At 37.7% G+C, this 19,534-nt stretch overlaps 1 protein-coding gene across 1 annotated transcript in view; it reads right to left on the reverse strand.

Moving 5' to 3' along the window:
• Positions 1-19,534, reverse strand: part of hh (hedgehog signaling protein) — a 60,105-nt gene that overhangs the window by 10,914 nt on the left and 29,657 nt on the right. The window contains exon 2 of the mRNA XM_034973906.2: positions 8,030-8,291. Within this exon, the coding sequence (XP_034829797.1) occupies positions 8,030-8,291 (262 nt within the window). The remainder of the gene's footprint in view (positions 1-8,029; positions 8,292-19,534) is intronic.

The raw sequence follows: 19,534 nt of genomic DNA on the forward strand, positions 1-19,534 counted from the left end.
GTTGCAACAAACCAACAAGCAAACACACATACACCAATCTATATCTATACTATTTATACTAATAAATAAAATTGAAGTGTCTGTCTGTAATTTCGAAATAACTACCTCATATTAAGCTCATATGATTATTTGAATGACCATAACTTACTAAATCACACGTTTTCAAAATTTTTGTTTCTGTCTGTCTGTCTGCCTGTTTGAACGGGCTAATCTTCGGAACGGCTAAACCTATTTTAACGGGACTTTCACAAATAAGTAGAAGATTAACCAGGGAGTAACAGACTACTTTTTTAACCAACTTTCGAAAAAGGAGGAGTTGTGTTTTTTCGACCTATGTACACCGAAATCTCCGAGATTTCTGAACCGATTTGCGTAATTTTTTTTTATTGATAGAGTAACTTTGCCACTTTGTCCCATAAAAAATTGGAATCCAACTTTTTAATCCTGATCCTGAACCTGGTCACCAAAACTGATGGGATTTAGAAACTGTCGGTTATAAATTGATGTTGGTGGTACCTACTTACCTACCAAGTAAAGACTTTATCATTGAACTCGAGGACCCAACTCCTCAACCCTGATGCTGTACGGAATTGCACTCCTAAATCATGGTGATCCCACGGGATTTTTGAAGAATCATTCGTTTAAATGTTTTCACGAAATTTGGTATGGGTACAGTACCTTGCATCCTGGGGACGGGCTACCTAGGTACTTTTCGTCCTAGAACATCAAAAGTTGCCACGGGATTTTTAAAAACCTGAATCCACGCAGGTGAAGCCACGGGTATCAGCTAGTTAAATCAATAGAAAGCATCGCAATGAGTCTGCTGATACTTATTTATCTATCTTCAACCTTCAATTTCAATTTCAATGTATTGCATTTCCATAAACTACATATTATGTACAAAGTAGGATTATGGATACCCAGTTTGGGTGTCGCAATTTGGTCCTTAGACCTTAGTAGGGAGACCCATATTATTATTTATTATTATATGCGTCATTTAGGAAAGGAATCCTTCTAGATATATAAAAGGAAAAGGTGACTTACTGATCTACTCAAACTACTTTACAGACCGGACTGAAATTCTGCATGCAGATAGCTTTTATGATGTGGACATCCGCTAAGAAAGGATTTTAAAAATTCGACCTCTAAGGGGCTGAAATAGGGGTTTGGAATTTGTGTGGTCCACGCGGATGAAGTCGCGAGCGTAAGCTAGTATTTACATAATATACCTATTATTAAAAACTGTGCAAAGCACCTATTAAAATTGTTCTACAATAGATGCCTGCAATTATTGGTAGGTACATCTATCGACTCAACATTCTTGTTTAATTCGAATATGATTACAAATCAAAGCGTATGTCGGCATGTGTGGGAAAAGGCAGGAATCCGGCCGCAGCTTTCCGGGATGTGGCGTGGCAACGTTCGCACGCGGCAACTCGCTCGCTCGAGCACACATCGCTCACTCGCGCTTCTATCCGCTTCTCTTTGTTTCAATTTTAAGCGAGCAAAAGCTATCACTGTCTATATATTTAAGTCTGTTAGGTACTTTTTTGCAACTCAGCCGCGTAACCGATCTTGACAAAAGGCATAGAGATAGCATCGTAGAGACGAAAAGAGCATACCTATTTTTATCCCCAGAAAATATAATATGATTTGTGTACCTAAGTGCAAAGGATGAAATCACAGGCATAAGCTACTATGTTACAAAAAAATATTTGTTGAAATATAAATTCGAAGGTTTTTTATCTAAATAAGACTTGACAAGTAACTTTTGAATCGTCAAATGCAGTTACCACTGGTTAAGAAGGCCTTTTCTACAAAGGAGAGCCACTTAGAAGCTCGGTGGTTACTTACTCTTTTAAAAATTTTCTTCAGCTAATTAACGCTGGCTTTTATAATCGGTACAATCATTTAGTCTCGGATCACAGGCTGGTTCGGGACGGCACTGTCTAGACCGGACCGTGTTCGTCCTTCACACAGCACTCGTGACCCGTTCTTTCGGTCACGCCCCATTTACGCGCGCCTCCTTCGTGCTAACCACCTCAAGAACCCATCTATGCACCTCGTTTTAAAAAACAATATACATTTCTATAGCCTAGTGGTTAAGATGTCCGCCACCTATTCGGGAGATCGAGGGTTCGACCCGGGCACGCACCTCTAACTTTCAGAGTTGTGTGCTTTTTAAGCAATTAAATATCACTTGCTTTATTAACGGTGAAGAAAAACGTCGTGAGGAAACCTGCAAATTTGAAAATTCTCCATAATGTTCTCAAAAAGGTGTGAAGTCTAACAATCCGTACTTGGCCAGTTGGACTATGGCCAAATCCTTTACTGTCTGTGAAGAGACCCGTATTTAGTAGTGACTAGTGAGCCGGCAATGGGTTAATCTTGACGAGATGATGATATATAATTTTTATTTAAATAATCTCTAAAAGCGCTTATTAAAACTCATCCACAATTTGTTAAGTTGTTATAGTTTGTTTACGAGCATTTTCTTTCACCTTTGTTTCTTTAATCTGAATTTTCATTAGTGGAGAATCATATAGTACCTACTCTTATAATTATAATAATTAATTTACTAATTTTTTTTTTTAATAGATATAGCTAGCAAACGAGCAGGCGGGTCACCTGATGTTAAGTAATTACCGCCGCCCATGAACATTCGCAGCACCAGAGGAGCCGTCGATGCGTTGCCGGCCTTTTAGGAATTTGTTGGTCCGCCCCTTGAATAACCCCATGTTATAATCTAGTGGGAACACCGCCAACTCTACTGTATATAACTCAACAATAATGTAATAGAAAAACTCAAGGAACACTGTATAATATTTAAAATTTAGCCAAAATGACGACTCAACGCCACCAGACTGAGCTAGCCTCTCAATGACATTGGGATTTGGGACGTGAGCGCGTTGATGTCTTTTAAACTGCAGTTTTGTATGACATAAATATAATATGAAATTAGCACGGAAGTTTATGAGGCCGGATATTTATATGATACTGGATGATGCCCGCGACTTCATCCGCGTGGTTTTAGGTTTTTAAAAATCCCATGGGATCTCTTTAATTTTCCGGGATAAAAAATATTGTCCTATGTCCTTCCCTGGGATGTAAGCTAACTCTGTACCAAATTTCATCAAAATTGGTCAAACTGTTAGGCCGTGAAAAGCTAACAGATAGACATACAGACAGACAGAGAAGTATGGATTATTTTCTTTTACTCACACATATTGATGGGAAATAGTGATTGATATTGTATTTTGTGATAAAATATTTACTAAATGGACTAGCTGATCCGCTCTGGCGTCACTCGGGTGGACTTTCTGAAAGTCGTTTATTAGTGAAGGTCTTACGTTATAGACAACACATATATGTAAAGTCTCAAGTTTCTGCGTGATTTTATTCTTTTAAATAATATATATAACTTCTTGGAAATATAAAAAGATCTGTGATAATTTTTGGCGTTACATACCTTCTGTCTACACTCTACAAATATTTTCATGCAAAATACATAAAGATATCTGTACTTGTCTCTGATATGACTAATGTAGTAGGCAGATACTTATTGTAGGAACTACCTTTAGTGTTACAATTTTGCTTAAGAATCGCTGGATAGCACTGGTTAAATGTTTAAAAGGCTACAATTATCTTTGAACTATTAAAAGTACTTATAGGTACCTAATATAGGCTAAAAAATAAAGCTCCAAAAGAACAATAAAGAGCGGCCCAATGAAAATGAATTAATTGGAAGAGTTATAAAACTGGTCATGTTATTGGCGCTGCGATGATCCAGTGCCGTGCCTATAGATACTTACCTAGTTATTAGGTTTACCTGCATGATAGTATGATTGTCAAGAGACTGGTTAGGCACATTTGACATAAATACAATAACATAATCAGATGTAGGCATAGTATAATATGACGGACGGTGGTGACGCGATGTGAGTGACTGATGCAGAATGTGGAAGGGAGCTAACTTGGAAGGGATATGACAGTTTTTTTATTAAGCCCATTACCTTATCGATTTCCACATGGCATAGTACCGAAACGTTAAATCGCTTGGGGGCACGACTCTGACGGTAAGGTGGTAACTAGCCACGGTCGTAGCCTCTCACCAGACCAGACCAGTGACAATTTAGAAATTATACCTATAGGTATGTTTTTTATCTAAAATTTTGACTTAAAAATATCGTCAGTAAACTAATGATTTTAAGCTTATTTCGAGGTTTAACGACATATTTTAATGTATATAACGGGTACATACCACGATTAATTTCATTTTTTATTTGTCGTTAGTTGTTATAAAAAAACGTAAGTTAGAGTTTGTAGGTAACTATACTTGGCATATCTATTTGTGCTATTAAAGCAAACAGGTGCATACCTACATCTTAAAAAACTGTGTGGGTATAAGATGTGCTCGTAGGTAGGTATTAATATTAATTATATTATGCTATTAATGTTCGTATGATCTTGTATGAGCATAAATGATAAAACTAATTCAGGTTTTATTACGGCTGTTTAAAAGCTTTTAATTGCTCGCGTCACCGCTGATATCGATTGCGACATTTAAAAAGAAAAACAAACTTTAAATTCTTCATTACTTTTAAATATATCACCAAAGCGGCAGTCGTGAAGTTTAAATGCAGGTTTCGATTTAAGTATTTAAGATAAACAAAGTGCCTGTATAATTTTAATTCACGTAATATTTTTTTAGTTTATACCTAAAACACTGGACTACATGGACCTGTACATACGAAGGCGAAATATTTCCAACGTCTTGGTATTTGGATAGCCATGCCCGTTAAAGATATAGGTACAGTATGCGGCAGAAAATAATGTACATCCATCTTTAGATAGAGATAGCAGTTTTTTAGAGCACTGTCTTGGTCGTTTCGACCGACAAAATGTCACATAGGTATGAGTGACAAAGACAAAGCTCTACAAAGTCGATATCTCATTCTAAAATATGTCGATGTACTTGTTTCCTGCCGCGTACTGTACCTGCCTTAGTGGCCTGGAATTTTGGCCTCTGATGAATTTTACAATAACTTGTGTTTTTATAATTTTGTTGAATAAGTAATGTATGGGTTAACCTACCCTACCCCGAGACTTTGTCCGCGTGGACTACACAAATTTCGACTCCCTATTTTACCCCCTTAAGGGTTGATTTAAAAAATCCTTTCTTAGCGAATGTCCACGTCATAATAGCTATCTGCATGCCAAATTTCAGCAAGGAGGTACAGCTAGAATGGGCTTGGAGGATCTCTTAAATGTATTCAGTGGCATTTAGACCATTCGACGACTACTAACTCCGTACGAGCATCTGAACCTACTACCACAACTACCAGCTATTTACTACTCTCCAAACCATTATGAAGCTAACTGTTTGTGTATTGGTAATGGGTCTTTTCTTTCCCACGTCCTTTCTCGACCATCTGGAGCTCGTAAAGTGATTCGGACTCATAATATTTTTCATGTTTTCGGTAACATTAGTTAGAAACACTTCAAATGTTTGTTATAGCAAAATAAGAACTAGGCCAAGATTCCGTGCCGCGTGCCGCTAAGTTTGTTCTTCTTTGTCAGGATTCAGAAGATATAAGCGAAGTAATGGACGCAATGAATAAAGAAAGTCGTGCTTACCGCGGCCTTGACCTCAGCAAGGAGAGTCGCGACCGCAATATACGCATGCCACATTAATTATTTATAAACCAAATTATTACCTAAACGCTCCGAACAAGACGCTCGAATAAATGTATAACCATCGGAACTAATCGAACGGATTCCTCTCCGCCAGCGCCCGTTTTAAACAAAGCCTAAGTTTTTTCTCTAGGATGATAAATGATCAAATTAAGGGCACCGTGCCATGTTTGAACTAATCGATGACTATAAATAAGATGATGCTAAGCTTGACGTTATCTCTCTAAGGTAGCAAACTCCTTCGAGAACTATTGAGTAGACAAATAAAATATTGAGACGTGTATTCCACTGTACCTAATCATATACCTAATGTACTAGGTATATACGTTCTATTTTCACGACTGCCCAAAACAAGGAGTGTTTAATGTTTTCAGGGTTCATGTATGTGAGTTTCTCTATCCCACCATAACTTCTAAAGACTTGGGGTATCGTTAGAATCCTTACATCATCTTGAGTGACACTGGAAATAATTTTGAAAGAATTCAATATGGCGTCTGTATGGCACCATTATCAAATATATATAAAAAAAATCTTTATTATTTTAACTTGATAACCACCAGACCTGATGCAGTGCAAACCGTAGTCGGCTTTCAAGAAAACTTTTTAAATCACTTGTTAACCAAATACTTAAATATCAAAACTAATAACCAGTAGCTACATAGGTAGATACTTATGTATATTAAAATTGAATCTATTCTGTTAAAAGCTTGCTATTATTGTTTCCTTTCCAGAAATCCGACCTAATAGAAATCATTTCAGTAAGTGAGAAATTATTTTTTCATTGCTCAATGGGAAACATCGAACAAAGCTGCGCAAGCGTCAAATTGCCATAAAAGTATCTAAAATTTTACTCATACATAGATACATACATATAAATGGCCGTTTCTCTCATCGTTATGTTTCATATACACACGTATATCTATAGTAGCCATTGAATCACCGACGTAATTATAGAAGTGGGGGATTGGCTGCGATGTGGTCGTGCAGGAAGGGGATAGAGATATGTGAGCAGGTAGGGTGCGAGGAGGACGTAGGTTAACAAGCCTCTTGTTCGTCCGTTTGATCGACACCGCCGGCGAGCGGGCGCGGGAAGCTGTCTGAGATGCATTCTTCTTGTAAAGCTCAACTATACATATATTTGGCCCGCGAGGCATGTCCCGTAGTCCACCTTATACAGTTACGTACCCATCAATTTGAAAAATCATGAAACTTTTCGTTCACTTTTGTTCGTTCCACAGTACTCTAATTATGCTTATGAAAGAACCTTTAAAGCCTAGATCGAACCAATTGCATGATAATATGAACAGATCGTAACACAAACAAAATTGTAGGTTTCACAGAGCACTGAAACTTTCATAGCTTAGCGATTGACCCTACGTAAGTTGTTATTTTAATATCTTATAAGACCTTTATGAACTTGCTATCTTAATTAATTGTTTCACAAATATTGTTATACTATTAAGGCCTAGAAGGACACAAAACGCGCCGGCATGCAGCATAGAGGCAGAACGTCACAAAACGCTTGTGTGATTTGTATGAATGTTAGTCCCGCTGCGAATAGGTCTACTGCTACGCTTTCAACTTGCGTTAGATGCTTGCGTTAGACCCAAACGTCTACTAGCAAATGCCTGTACACATGCCTGATGCTTGTTGACAGTAGCGCATGCATCAAACGCTGTAGTGCACGCAATGATGCCCGCACTATTTTGGATACCCTCTCTCGTTTGTAATGCACACGCAACGTGGACAAATAAAGTCGCGGGAATCAGCTACTATATACTAGTTGTCATCATCATCAACCCATCACGTGCTCACTATTTATCGAGCATGGGTCACCTATCGGAATGAGAAGGGTTTGGCAGGTAGTCTATATTTAAGCAAGTAAGTAAGTATATAAAAGGAAAAGCTGACTGACCGACTGATCTAATCAACGCACAGCTTAAACTACTGGATGGATATTGCAGAAATTTGGCATGCAGAATAGCAATTCATTTGCTAAGAAAGGATTTTAGAATATTCAACCCCTAAAGGGGTAAAATAGGAGCTTTTAAAAAAAAAAAAAAGAATATTAGCCATGTTAAATGACTAATATTCCCCTTTCCTCTTCAACTAAGCGTCAAGCTTGTGCTAGGAGTAGGTACGACAATAGTGCAACGGGCGGGGTTTGAACCGTCGACCTTTCGGTTTTCAGTCCACTCCACTACCGGTTGAGCTATTGAGGCTCTCAGTAGCTCTCAGCAGTAGCAGTAGCATTGAGGCTTGAAATTTGTGTAGTCCACGCGGATGAAGTCTAGGGCATAAGCTAGTACTTACAGTATAAAAGGTAAACACACACCTGTCTTGACGGAACAGTGTATATAGGAGCGGCTCTCGTAGAAGACCCAGTCGAAGCCGGCTTCCACAGCGAGGCGGGCGAGCATCCCGTACTTGCTGCGGTCGCGGTCGCTGGTCGTCAGGTCCACGGCTCGGCCCTCGTAGTGCAGAGAGTTGTCCTGGTGCGAGTTCTCTTCGTCCCAGCCCTCGATCACGCGGAGCCGCACGCCGGGCCATTGGTTCATCACGCTGATGGCGAGTGTGTTCAGCTTTTCTTTGCACCGCTGGAAATTTACCGTAAACTATCGTTTGTTATTATGTACTTATACATTTTAGTCGAATCACATACATAACTAGCTGATCTTCGCAATTTCAGGCGTCAAAAAGGCTTTAGATTTTTTTAGGGTTCCGTACCTCGAAAGGAAAAAAGGAACCCTTATAAGATCACTTTGTTGTCTGTCTGTCGAGAAACCTATAGGGTACTTCCCGTTGACCTAGAATTATGAAATTTCGGAGAAAGCTAGGTCTTATAGCAGACTAAGGGGAAAAATCTGAAACCGTGAATTTGTGGTTACATCACAAGAAAAAGATTAAAATGTGTTCATGAACAATTGTTGCTATTTTCAACTTTCAAAGTAAGATTACTATACCAAGTGGGGTATCATATGAAAGGGCTTTTCTTGTAGGTACATTGTGAAACAGATTTTAATTTTTTATTTGTTTTTAATATCTCGTGCAAAATTTCGATAAAATACGACTGTAGTGCGGAACCCTCAGTGCGCGAGTTGTCCGCACTTGGCCGGTTTTAAATCCCGTGGGAACTCTTTGATTTTCCGGGATTACAAGTAACCTATGTCACTCTTCAGGTCTTCAACTATACCCGTACAAAAAAAATGCCAATCCATTGCTCGGTTGCGACGTGATTGAAGGACAAACCAACAAACTAATAAACAAACAAACCATCAAACACACTTTCGCATTTATAATATGGGCAGTGATAGAATAGAGAAGGGTTTTAATTATAAAACTAGCTGAAGCCTGCGACTTAAAATTTGCCTTATTATTTGCGATAGCTAAAGAATGCGTGTAAGTATATGAGACTACAAGTTGACAAAACCTGCCGCCCCATCGTGCATCGGAGTATTCTGTCACGAAAAATAAATCAAATTAAAACAGAGTATGGTTACAAAGGGATTGACACGATGTGTTTGTGAAATAACTTTGCCGCCCTTGCCGCCCAATAAAGGAAATGTCAAAATATTTATAAAGAAATGTGGACAATGTGCGATGCACGGCATGTCAGCTTTATGTCCGCAATTTCAACTCATTCTATGCAGATTTCGTAGTGAAAAAGTTTGAAGATCGACGTAACGAATCGAAACGATGGGCGCCCCGCCTGGAGTCTGGACGCGACGTCCGCTTGCATTCAATATAAAAGATATTTTGGAGTACCGTGCATAATTGCTTCTACGAACGTTCCAACCACCTCATAAAGAGTTGTAAGAAATCCCAAATGCTTTGCTTCGCCAAAGTGATTCCAAATTTTTCACGGCTCAGTTTAAATTTGAAGATTTGGTCAAATATTTCGAACACAAAATATTAGTGTACCACTAGGTGTCATATTACTTAACCTAAACACTACTTTTGTCAAAATAGTTTACCACTTATGGTAAAATAAGCTTCCTACTATTTCAACAGAACGATTTCGAATAAGTATGGGAACGTTCACAATCAAGATTTGGCCGGTCTGCGGCACCGCGACGGGTCATGGGATGCTCAGTGTTTACTCTGCAGACGTCTCGGCCCGCACTAAAACAATCGAATGCTAAACGTATACTCAAACACTGATGCACTTTAGCGTGGGAACATAATGCGCTAAGGTAGCTGCACAATTAGGTTCTTTTACAAAGAAATTTTCATCTTTGAGCTTTTACTTCATGTCTCCACCGCGCTTCATATCTCTGAACAATTCCAAAGTTGATATTATATTGTAATTTTTTATACTGAATTCATTTGAAATAATAACTCGTAAGGTTGTTGAGCTTTAAATACATTTATTCAATTGCTAGTGCACTTATAAGTAGGCCTAGCGAGAAGATAGCGCGCGACAGGCCGGGCGGGCTATTATAAATTCATTATGCATATTTTTAGTAAACAAGCTGTCGATCACAATACCCGGGCGCAGCGGGTCGCCTGCCTCTGACACCTCGCCTTGCCCGCCACGCCATACCAACCCACCCTAATAGCACGATTATCTTCTGTGTGATGGGCATATACACCTCGAATACCTACCCAATGAAGATCAACCATCAAACGAGTTCCCGTCCCAAATATTTAAAAAAATCGCAAATTATCAAATAACGCCACATCAAAACCTCATTTCGGACTATATTAATTAAAAAACAACGAGCGTGTCCAATACCTAAGGTCAAGTTTTAAAGTGAAACCAGGCTACCTGAACCGGTGGCGAACGAGGCACTTGCGGACGCATAATGAAGGCCGTGCGATGGAATTGAGGCAAAAATGGAATAAAAACTCTAAGGATCATCGCACTATAGCAACGGGTGCAGTAACGTGAGAACACGTGAACAGGGATCCCGACAACGCTGGATTTAACTTGAGATTTTGACTAATGGAAGGTTATGTTTTGCTGAAGCACAGCAGGTACATTTTTGTACATTAAGCAGCATAAATAAATGTTGAAATAAACATTGGAGATTATTCTCTACTGCATCATTCGCCACCTTCACAGAACTTAGTTTCCCTAATTTATCGCCGCCTCCCTCCGCGACCATAACAATATATTAGGATAATTAAATGGCTCTTTACATTCCTTAACACGTTGTTTTTTGTACAAAGTCAGGAGTCAAAAAGCACCGACCAATGCTGACTGGTTTTGATGGTTTTTTTCGTGTTTTGTGTTGGTGAATCTACAACAAATAGTTAAGGGCGGTTTTTACAAATTCAACCGTTAATAATAATTTTCGGCAAGTAATATTAAATGTATCTAGCTAAAGGTCTCTGAATTATTTCAGCATATTCATTGGTTCTTTTTAGTTAGTACCTAAGCTACTCCTAATTTTAAAAAAATAACATGTTCAACTGCACACATTCTGCTTTCAATTATTGGTAGTACAAAACAGCGATTGATTAGTTTTTAATTTCTTCAGCTACTCATTACACACACGTATCTAATATTTTAACATGTCTGTGTACAGATAAGCTCAAAGTAAACATATTTGTTTGACACGTAAACCCTGGTGCCGCGTTAGCCATCGAACAAGTCATAAATATGCATAGAGAAGGTAGATCACTGTGCCCGTTTATGTTCGAAGCCCCTTCATGTTTGTCCACGAAAAATATCACCCTTTGTAGAGGCTTTGTTATATTAAGGCCTCTGTCATCACAGTGGGAACACCGCGTACCTCTCATTCAAATCTTTCTTGTTCGTTAATGTGCTGACAAAAATTTGTGTTCTATAGAATTGCATATTTTTGAACTACAATATTAGAATTGTGAAATTTTTGTTGATCACTAGCTGATGCGTTTACGTTACGTTTTTCAAAATCCCGCGGGAATTCTTTGATTTTCCGGGGTAAAAAGTAGCCAGGCTATATAATCTTTCTTCATTCCAAATTTCAGCCAAATCCGTGCAGTAGTTTTTGCGTGATTGAGTAACAAACATCCAAACATCCAAACTTTCACATTTATAATATTAGTAGGATATATCAGGATGAGGATTAATCTTGTTTATTATACTTTACAGTAATAGGTACCTACTTTACCTTACCTACCTTATGAGTGTTCTGAGTTCTGACACGCATTTGACCATTTTTTTATTTTTCATAGAGTTAGTTAGCTACACATGATAAATGCTAACGGAAACAGCCCACAAAGTTTTTAAGGAGACTTGGGCGCCTTTCACTTTGTTAAAAAAGCTTTTGAAACAAAACACCGATACGCAGTGTTTGCTTGAGTTACAAAGACTGCTAATGAAACGTTACACTTCATTCACTAGGATTGTTCTCTCTTCTCTTCTCTCCACGTTGCATCCTACTCGGAAAGGTAAATAATGTTAAAAATTTGAACATGCTCCTCTCATCAGAAGCACAATTATATAATACTAGCTGATGCTCGCGACTTCGTTCACGTAGATATGGGTAGCCTATGTGTAAATCCAGAGTATAATCTATATCCATTCTAAATTTCAGCCCAATCCATCCGGTAGTTTTTGCGTGAAAGAGTAACAAACATACACACAAACTTATGTGTCTATCTATAATCATACTTTATAATATTAGTACTGAAGGTTTTCTAGCTCACTTATCTTGAAGGTTCCTGGCTTATTGGTATTTTACAAGATATATTTCGGAGTTTGTGCTCAGGAGCTTTTCGATCATGCCATCACCTCTTCAGCTTTTTGTACCGCAAGACATCAGGCGAGTTTCTACCCCTATGTCGTTGACATTTCTTCTACGCGCACGACATGCATTGGGTCATCATTTCTTATACCGATGGTCAGGGTTTGGAATACTCTTCCGCGATCTAGGTTTCCTACTAAAATATTTAATCCGGGTATCTTTAAAACAAGAGTGAATAGGCACCATCGTGTCCCATTTTAGGCTCATCAGGTGTGATTGTGGTGGATTAAAAAGGTAGGTACCTTTTTTAAAAATACTAACTAACCGTGTGCCCGATGGTTTTTGAGTTTGCTTGCTTGAGCGTATTACACTACAAAGAATTTGCACTTCATTCACTTTAATATTTAATAATAATACAATAATATTGTAATAATATAAAATTTCTTTTGATAAATGTTCCAAGAGCAAAATTTAAGAATCCGTTTACAACGCGTCTCGTCTCAATTGCAGTCCTCCCAAGAGTCCGATCTGTTTTGGGTGTTATTTTATTTTTGTTCGATTTCCAATTACCCGCGGGAATTGTGTGGGTATTATTTATAATATCACGATCACTGGCTGCAGCGGGGGTCAATGGTGGAGTCAATGAGACCATGCCCACTAGTTGTAAGTTGCAAGTCATTCGTATGAGCAACGGAATCCACGCTTCCGACGTGGAATAATTTTAGATGTCTTTTATTTCGTTATGTCTATAATTAATTTGTTTTCACAAAACATCGTATGTATTTTATTTGCCTCAGCATGTTGACTTGAGCGTATATAATGTTCTCGGTTTCTCCATCGCAATATGTAAAGTATATGAGGCGATTAGTTTCCTCGCAATTATCCTCGGCGTTAAATGACGCACGGAAGGCTTTAAACATTAACTTGCGTATCGTGCTAATTTTCTGCGTCAACCCTTGTCGGGCTGATAACTACCGCTGATCGATTTGCATTCGTAATTACGTCACTTTTAGCGCAGGAGGTGATGAAAACGCGACAAGTACGTGATAGCGGGACGCGATGATTGCCTGCCTCCTCCAACTCGACCGGTTGTGACGTTTACGTTAAACACGTTCCGCCTTACCTTTGATCCAAAGTAGGAATGATCCCATCTCACTTTTTTTTTAATGTACATTTGTTTAATGAAATGATGGTCTACATTAAATGAATCAAAGGGCAAAATCATGAAGCGTTTGAGCTATCGAAACAAAATGTATTGATTTATCAGTATATCAGAAGTTCATAACTCGAGACGTCGCGTCGCATTTGGTACGGGCGGCTGCGTCGCTCGCGCACTAATCTCCGAAGCCGGTACGGTCCGCCGCGATACTATTCACGCCTAAAGAATCACTTCGTTTGAAGCTCATCTTAGAATAATAAACTATATTTGTTACAACGCAGGTTCGTAATCGCCGCTTTTATTGTTTGTCTCGTCCCAAAGAGAAGTGATCGCATCATCGTGGGCGTAAAGTCAACAATCGCACACATATCACACTATACGTCCTCTTTTGCTGACGGTCCCGAAGAGCCTCTCGATAATATTTTATAAGACAAATAACCCGATAAAGATGTTTTGACGTGAACCCGTGTTCATCGCTCACACTAAAATGTGTTCAGTGAACGCGTATAATAAAATTTTTATTTACAAATTTTGTGATTTTGTGTAGCAACAAAATAAAACGGTTCGTAATTTAGTGTCAACTTTATTGGTGGAAGCGTTAAGGCGATCAGTCGAATGTATTATACGCTGACAGGACCTCGGGCGGCGCACTTTAACGTAGATCCATTAGCATTGTTTTAAAGGATTAAGCGGTGTTTAGGGGCGCATTGTGAGGCGACGTGTCGTCCGACACGCATATTTTTATGACACATACTTATCATTTTTTTTGTTTAATCAGTGTAAAATGGCTACCAGGTCGTAAGTGTTTGATAAGTACGAGTTGTTTTTGTTTAAAACCTTAATGGGTATCATCCTTTTGAACTATCCTACCTACACATTATTCAACATTTGTCAAGTGAAAAAATAGATTACCTACTGGTGCCTACATACTTTTTTGGCACAAACATCATCTACTAAATAAGCACTTTAAAGCATTTATAAATGCCGTTTAAAGTTCGAGTCTGATGCGTTTTTCGTGTGATTGGGTTGGCCTGACCGCTAAATTTTATTAGTTGCGTCAGCGCTCGGTATCAAATTGCACAAAAGGTTTTGTATTGTTTTCGGTACCCAAATCAAAAGCGATAGCTCACGTTATTTGACAAAATTACTCGATGAGAGGGGTATCGTTTTTGTAAAAGAACCTTTGCAATACGTAACGATGAAAGAAATTGTAACCCATATGCACACACAATTTCGGAGTAAGAGACTGGTTTTTAACTGCAAATGTAACTTGGTGGCTCAAAATATTGGTTTACACGTATTTATATGTGCTTCCAATCGATTAATATTTTACCAACGAGTCACTGACATGGGACCATCCTGTGGTTATTTCACTTCAGTTCACTTACGGAATTTTGCGGTATTAAGTACTTAACATTAGTAGGTACCTATTCAATGTTTAAAAGAAGTTCCGTTTTCTGCAATAAGCTAAAATGTAAAGTGGCTTAGTCAGTAAACGAGAAAAAAGCTGACTGATATAATATCAACGTAGTCAAACAACTAGGTCTAAAAACTCGAAGTTTTGAGGATGGTTTTCTTTATAACGTAGACCTCGACAAAGAATAATTAATTTTCGGAAGTTCATCCGAGCATGAGCGGCGCGTGTTGATAAGGTTTTATCTATAGGTATATCCTTCCTATGTATGTAGATTGTCTGCCTTTTGGACTTTACCTATCCAAACCGCAATTTTACAGTTAGCTTGTAGTCCAATTATTACAGATCTTCTGTAATTTCAATAAACTTTTTATAGGTACGTAAATCGTAAAGTAATTGAAGTAAAACATGTTTCAATATTTTTTTAAGCTGAAACTTATTTGCATATTTTTAATAGGTAGGTATAAAAAAGATACAAACACAATTCTCAATAGCAAACAGTACGGACACAAAACTACCTATCTGGTTAGTAGGCACCTACCTGGTTAACACATGTAAAAGTATTTTTCATTAAATCTTTAACGGTAGTCGACATTTAAGTGCCAGGTATTTTCGCAAATACTTCGGTGTGATCAAAGACATCGGTCCAAAATTAATTATCAATTTGTCGTGGGTGCCAGGCAGGCGACATAAATCGATCGGGTGTATCTGCCTGCAGCCACATTAGCCACGCTCGAACACGAGATAAGGATAACAAATGCTCAGTTTAAGGTTATCTGAACATCGCGGACACGAGAGAGCTTTTTGCCACTGCGTCCCTCGCGTTGACCTTCTCATATCGCCTTATACAATTCTCAGTATAGCTATTTATCTTTAGATTAGATTTATTATGATTAAAGTCAATTAAATTACTGATTACTTATAATATAGCTTGACGTGACTAATTATATTCATTTTTATTTTTAATCAAGTGTCTACTTAAAAGTAAGTTACTAAAATTATAACATTAAGATGGTTCTGAAGGTGTTTGCAACAGTGCATGTATAGTCTTACCTCTAAGAAAAAAAATGTGTATAGGTAGGTACTTAAGCGATGAGTTTTTTTTTTATAAAGAATAGTGGCCAACAACACTTAGGAAAACAAAACAAGTACCTAACTAGACTATAAAACATTACCAACGATAGATACAGAGAAGTGTAAATTACTAGATTATATTATTATACCTATATCTAGGTATCACACTTATTCATCTATAGAAGCGAAACGTACAAAGAAGTGCTAATTTACAATCTATCATATTTTATATCTATATTATTTTATATTGTGAACCTATAAGAGCGTTAATTTATATGCTAAACGTGCATTGTAAAGCTGAGAGAATACCTATTTTACTTGTGCAATATTTGTTCAAATACAATTTATACATTGACTATAATATTTTGCAACTCGCTGACTTTAACGATGATATTTTTCTTTCAGGCTAACCTGACCTTTACTCACCAAATTTCAAAATGAAGAAAAATAAATGCAATACCAAAAGAATAACTCACGAACTGAAAAGTACGAGTATGATCAAGAGATTGCGTTTTAAAATGGCGGCTTTTTTAAGCCTCTGCGCTGCTAGGGTATAATTATTATCAAGCTACAGGCATATGCGAAATTGGTGTCTCACCTCGGCTCGTCGGCCATAAATAAAATAAAATGAGGGACGTCGGTGGGAGGAACTGCGCGCTAATGAATAAGCTGGATGACCCAACTCTGCCTCAGCAGGGTATGTTGCCATCGCACGTCCTCGGCTCCTTTGAAGTGTTTCTATTGGCTAAAAAGACGATGCAATTTTTTCTGTTCGGTTGTGGTAGCTTCATGCCTCCTTGGGAAACCTTTTGATATTATAGATGGCTTAGGAGAGAGCAAAATTTACCTACATAGTGCAGTAGGTAGCTAACTAACCTGTCTTATTTTCACATCTAGTAAAGTTTGAATTTTTTTAAGTAGGTAATAAGGGTAAATAGGTACTTATAGGTACAGTACAGTAATAAACGACCTTCCCTTATTTATATTTTAATGGTGAGTCATTAAGTCATTAATTGCAGTCTCCATTATTTTTTATCCTAATGATCATCGTAGGTAAGTTGTGGTAGGCAGTTTTTCAGTTCACTATCTGACGTGCATCGATTGCACAATAAAATCTTTTTATTTTAAATGTTGAAAATTACTCAACACAGAAACCCTATTTGAATATGAATAGGCAGGCGCCATGTAGGCAGGTACATAAAAAACCGGCCCAAAATAATAATAGTAGACAAATGTCCCCCTTAGCGGACACAATGACTAACCTCCGAGCGATCAGTTCACTTCAGAAACATGCTAATTTGAAAGTCTAGAGCGCTTTTTTCCGTTATAGTGCCCGTGCAGTAGATGAAAAGCTTAGTTAGTTACGAGGACAAAAGTCCGCGTAAGTGTTCGTATTTATTTATTTATACTTTATTGCACACAACACAAAGTAAACATATCAAAAAACTAGCTGTAGTATGCAAAGGCGATGCGTTGCGTTGCGTTGGACATAAAATGAGACAAAAAAATTCCGTTTACAATACGACCATATTACTAGTAGGTACTACCCATATTATAAATACGAAAGTGTGTTTGTTTGTTGGTTTATTGGTTTGTCGTTTAATCCCGTCACAACAGAGCAACTGATCAACGTGTTTTTTGTCCCGATATAGTAAATATAGTTAAAGACCTGGAGAGTGACATAGACTATTTTTTATCCCGGAAAATCAAAAAAATCCTACGGGATTTAAAAACCTAAATCCACGCAGACGAAGTCGCGGGCACCAGCTAGTGAATTATAAAATTCATTAGAAGTATAGTTTTATAAACTGAAATTATCATTTTTCGATTGCTTTCCTATTGCTAATATTATAATATTGTTTATACATTTTTAGATTTTTTTCTCCCTTGCTGTAAAATACCGTATTGTATTTTGAGTGAAAGATTTGAAGGATTAGCGAGGATGCGCAGGAGTCGCCGAGGCCGAACCCGCCGCGCGATTTTTATCGGACGTCGCCGTATCGACTTCACAATGCCATCTTTTGTGTTCCGACACAATTATTTATTGCTAACAAACACTGCGCTTACAAAAATGATATAACTGTGCAATTTAAAATAAATTCAAATCAACCATGCCTTTACTTAAATACATATCTATACCTACCTACTAATATTATAAAGAGGTAAAGTTCGTAAGTTTGTTTGTTGGGGGTGGGTAATCTCTGAAACTGCTGAACCATTTTTGAAAATTCTTTCACCAGTAGAAAGCTAAATTATTCCCAAGTAAATGTTACTTAGGAATAATGAAGCTTCCTACTGGTGAAAGAATTTCCACCAGTAGAAGCCTATTTTATTTCAAAAAAATTAGAGGTCCCTACGAAAGTTATAATAAGCTACCCGTGCGACGCAGGGACAGGTCGCTTGTTTATTTATATAAAAGCTTCTCCTTATCACTAGATAACAGGTTCTCTGTGATTGTTTATGTATGTAGGGCCTGCATTATTCTATTATATCCAGATTATATCGCTTAAATTGCTATCACCTACCTATATTGTTCTCTATACGCAATTAGAACGTAATTATATTATACTGCATAATTATTATTAGTAATATTTTTACATTACTTCGTCCGCGTAAGCTTCAGACTTAAAAAAATCCCGTGGGAACTCTTTGAAGTTCAGAGATAAAAAAATAGCAGTATATCCTTCCCCGAAATGCAAGCTATCTCTGTACCTACTACCTACCTTTCGTCCATTTCGTCAAAATCGGTTAAACGGATGCGCTGTAAAAAGCTAGTAGAAAGACAAATAAATACACTTTCGTACTTTTAATATACTAGCTTCTGCCCGCGGCTTCGCCCGCGTGGCCTACAGGAAAGAAATGCCATTTTTTTTTTCAGAAACAAACATTATAACATCAGCACTCGCACCCTGAACAGCACCGAATAACACAATCTCGATATGAACAGAGATATGAAGGATAGCAAGAAGCTAGACGTGCACGATCATGGACCACCAAAGCAAAATCAGGCATGAAAATGACCTTAATACCTAAACCTAAAAGTCGACTTTCACGTCTGTAACTTCAAAACCATAGGACTTTTATATAACCTTTCACCCCCATTTCACTCTCTTAGGGGGGGGATTATCTAAAAACCGTTTCTTAGGTGATACCTTCATCCTATAAAGAAGAACTTACTTTCAAGTTAACAATAATTTAAACTTTGCAACACCAACTTTTATCCCTTATTTTACCACCATTAAGGGGGCATTTCCAAAATAACTTATACAGATTTTTATTATTTAAAGCTAATTATCTAAACAACAATTTTCACGTCCCTAACTTCAAAAACATAGGACTTTCATATAACCTTCAAACCCCCATTTCATCCCTTTTCGGGGGATTTTTAGGGAGGGGATTTTCTCATATTCGTTTCTTAGCTGACACCTAACCTGAAGAAAAAACCTACTTTCCAAATTTCTAGTCTAGTTAATAATATCAATAATTAAAACTTTCCCATACAAACTTTCATCCCCTATT

The sequence above is a fragment of the Maniola hyperantus genome, chromosome 12 (genome assembly GCF_902806685.2).
Source record: "Maniola hyperantus chromosome 12, iAphHyp1.2, whole genome shotgun sequence".
NCBI classification, from domain to species: Eukaryota; Metazoa; Arthropoda; class Insecta; order Lepidoptera; family Nymphalidae; genus Maniola; species Maniola hyperantus.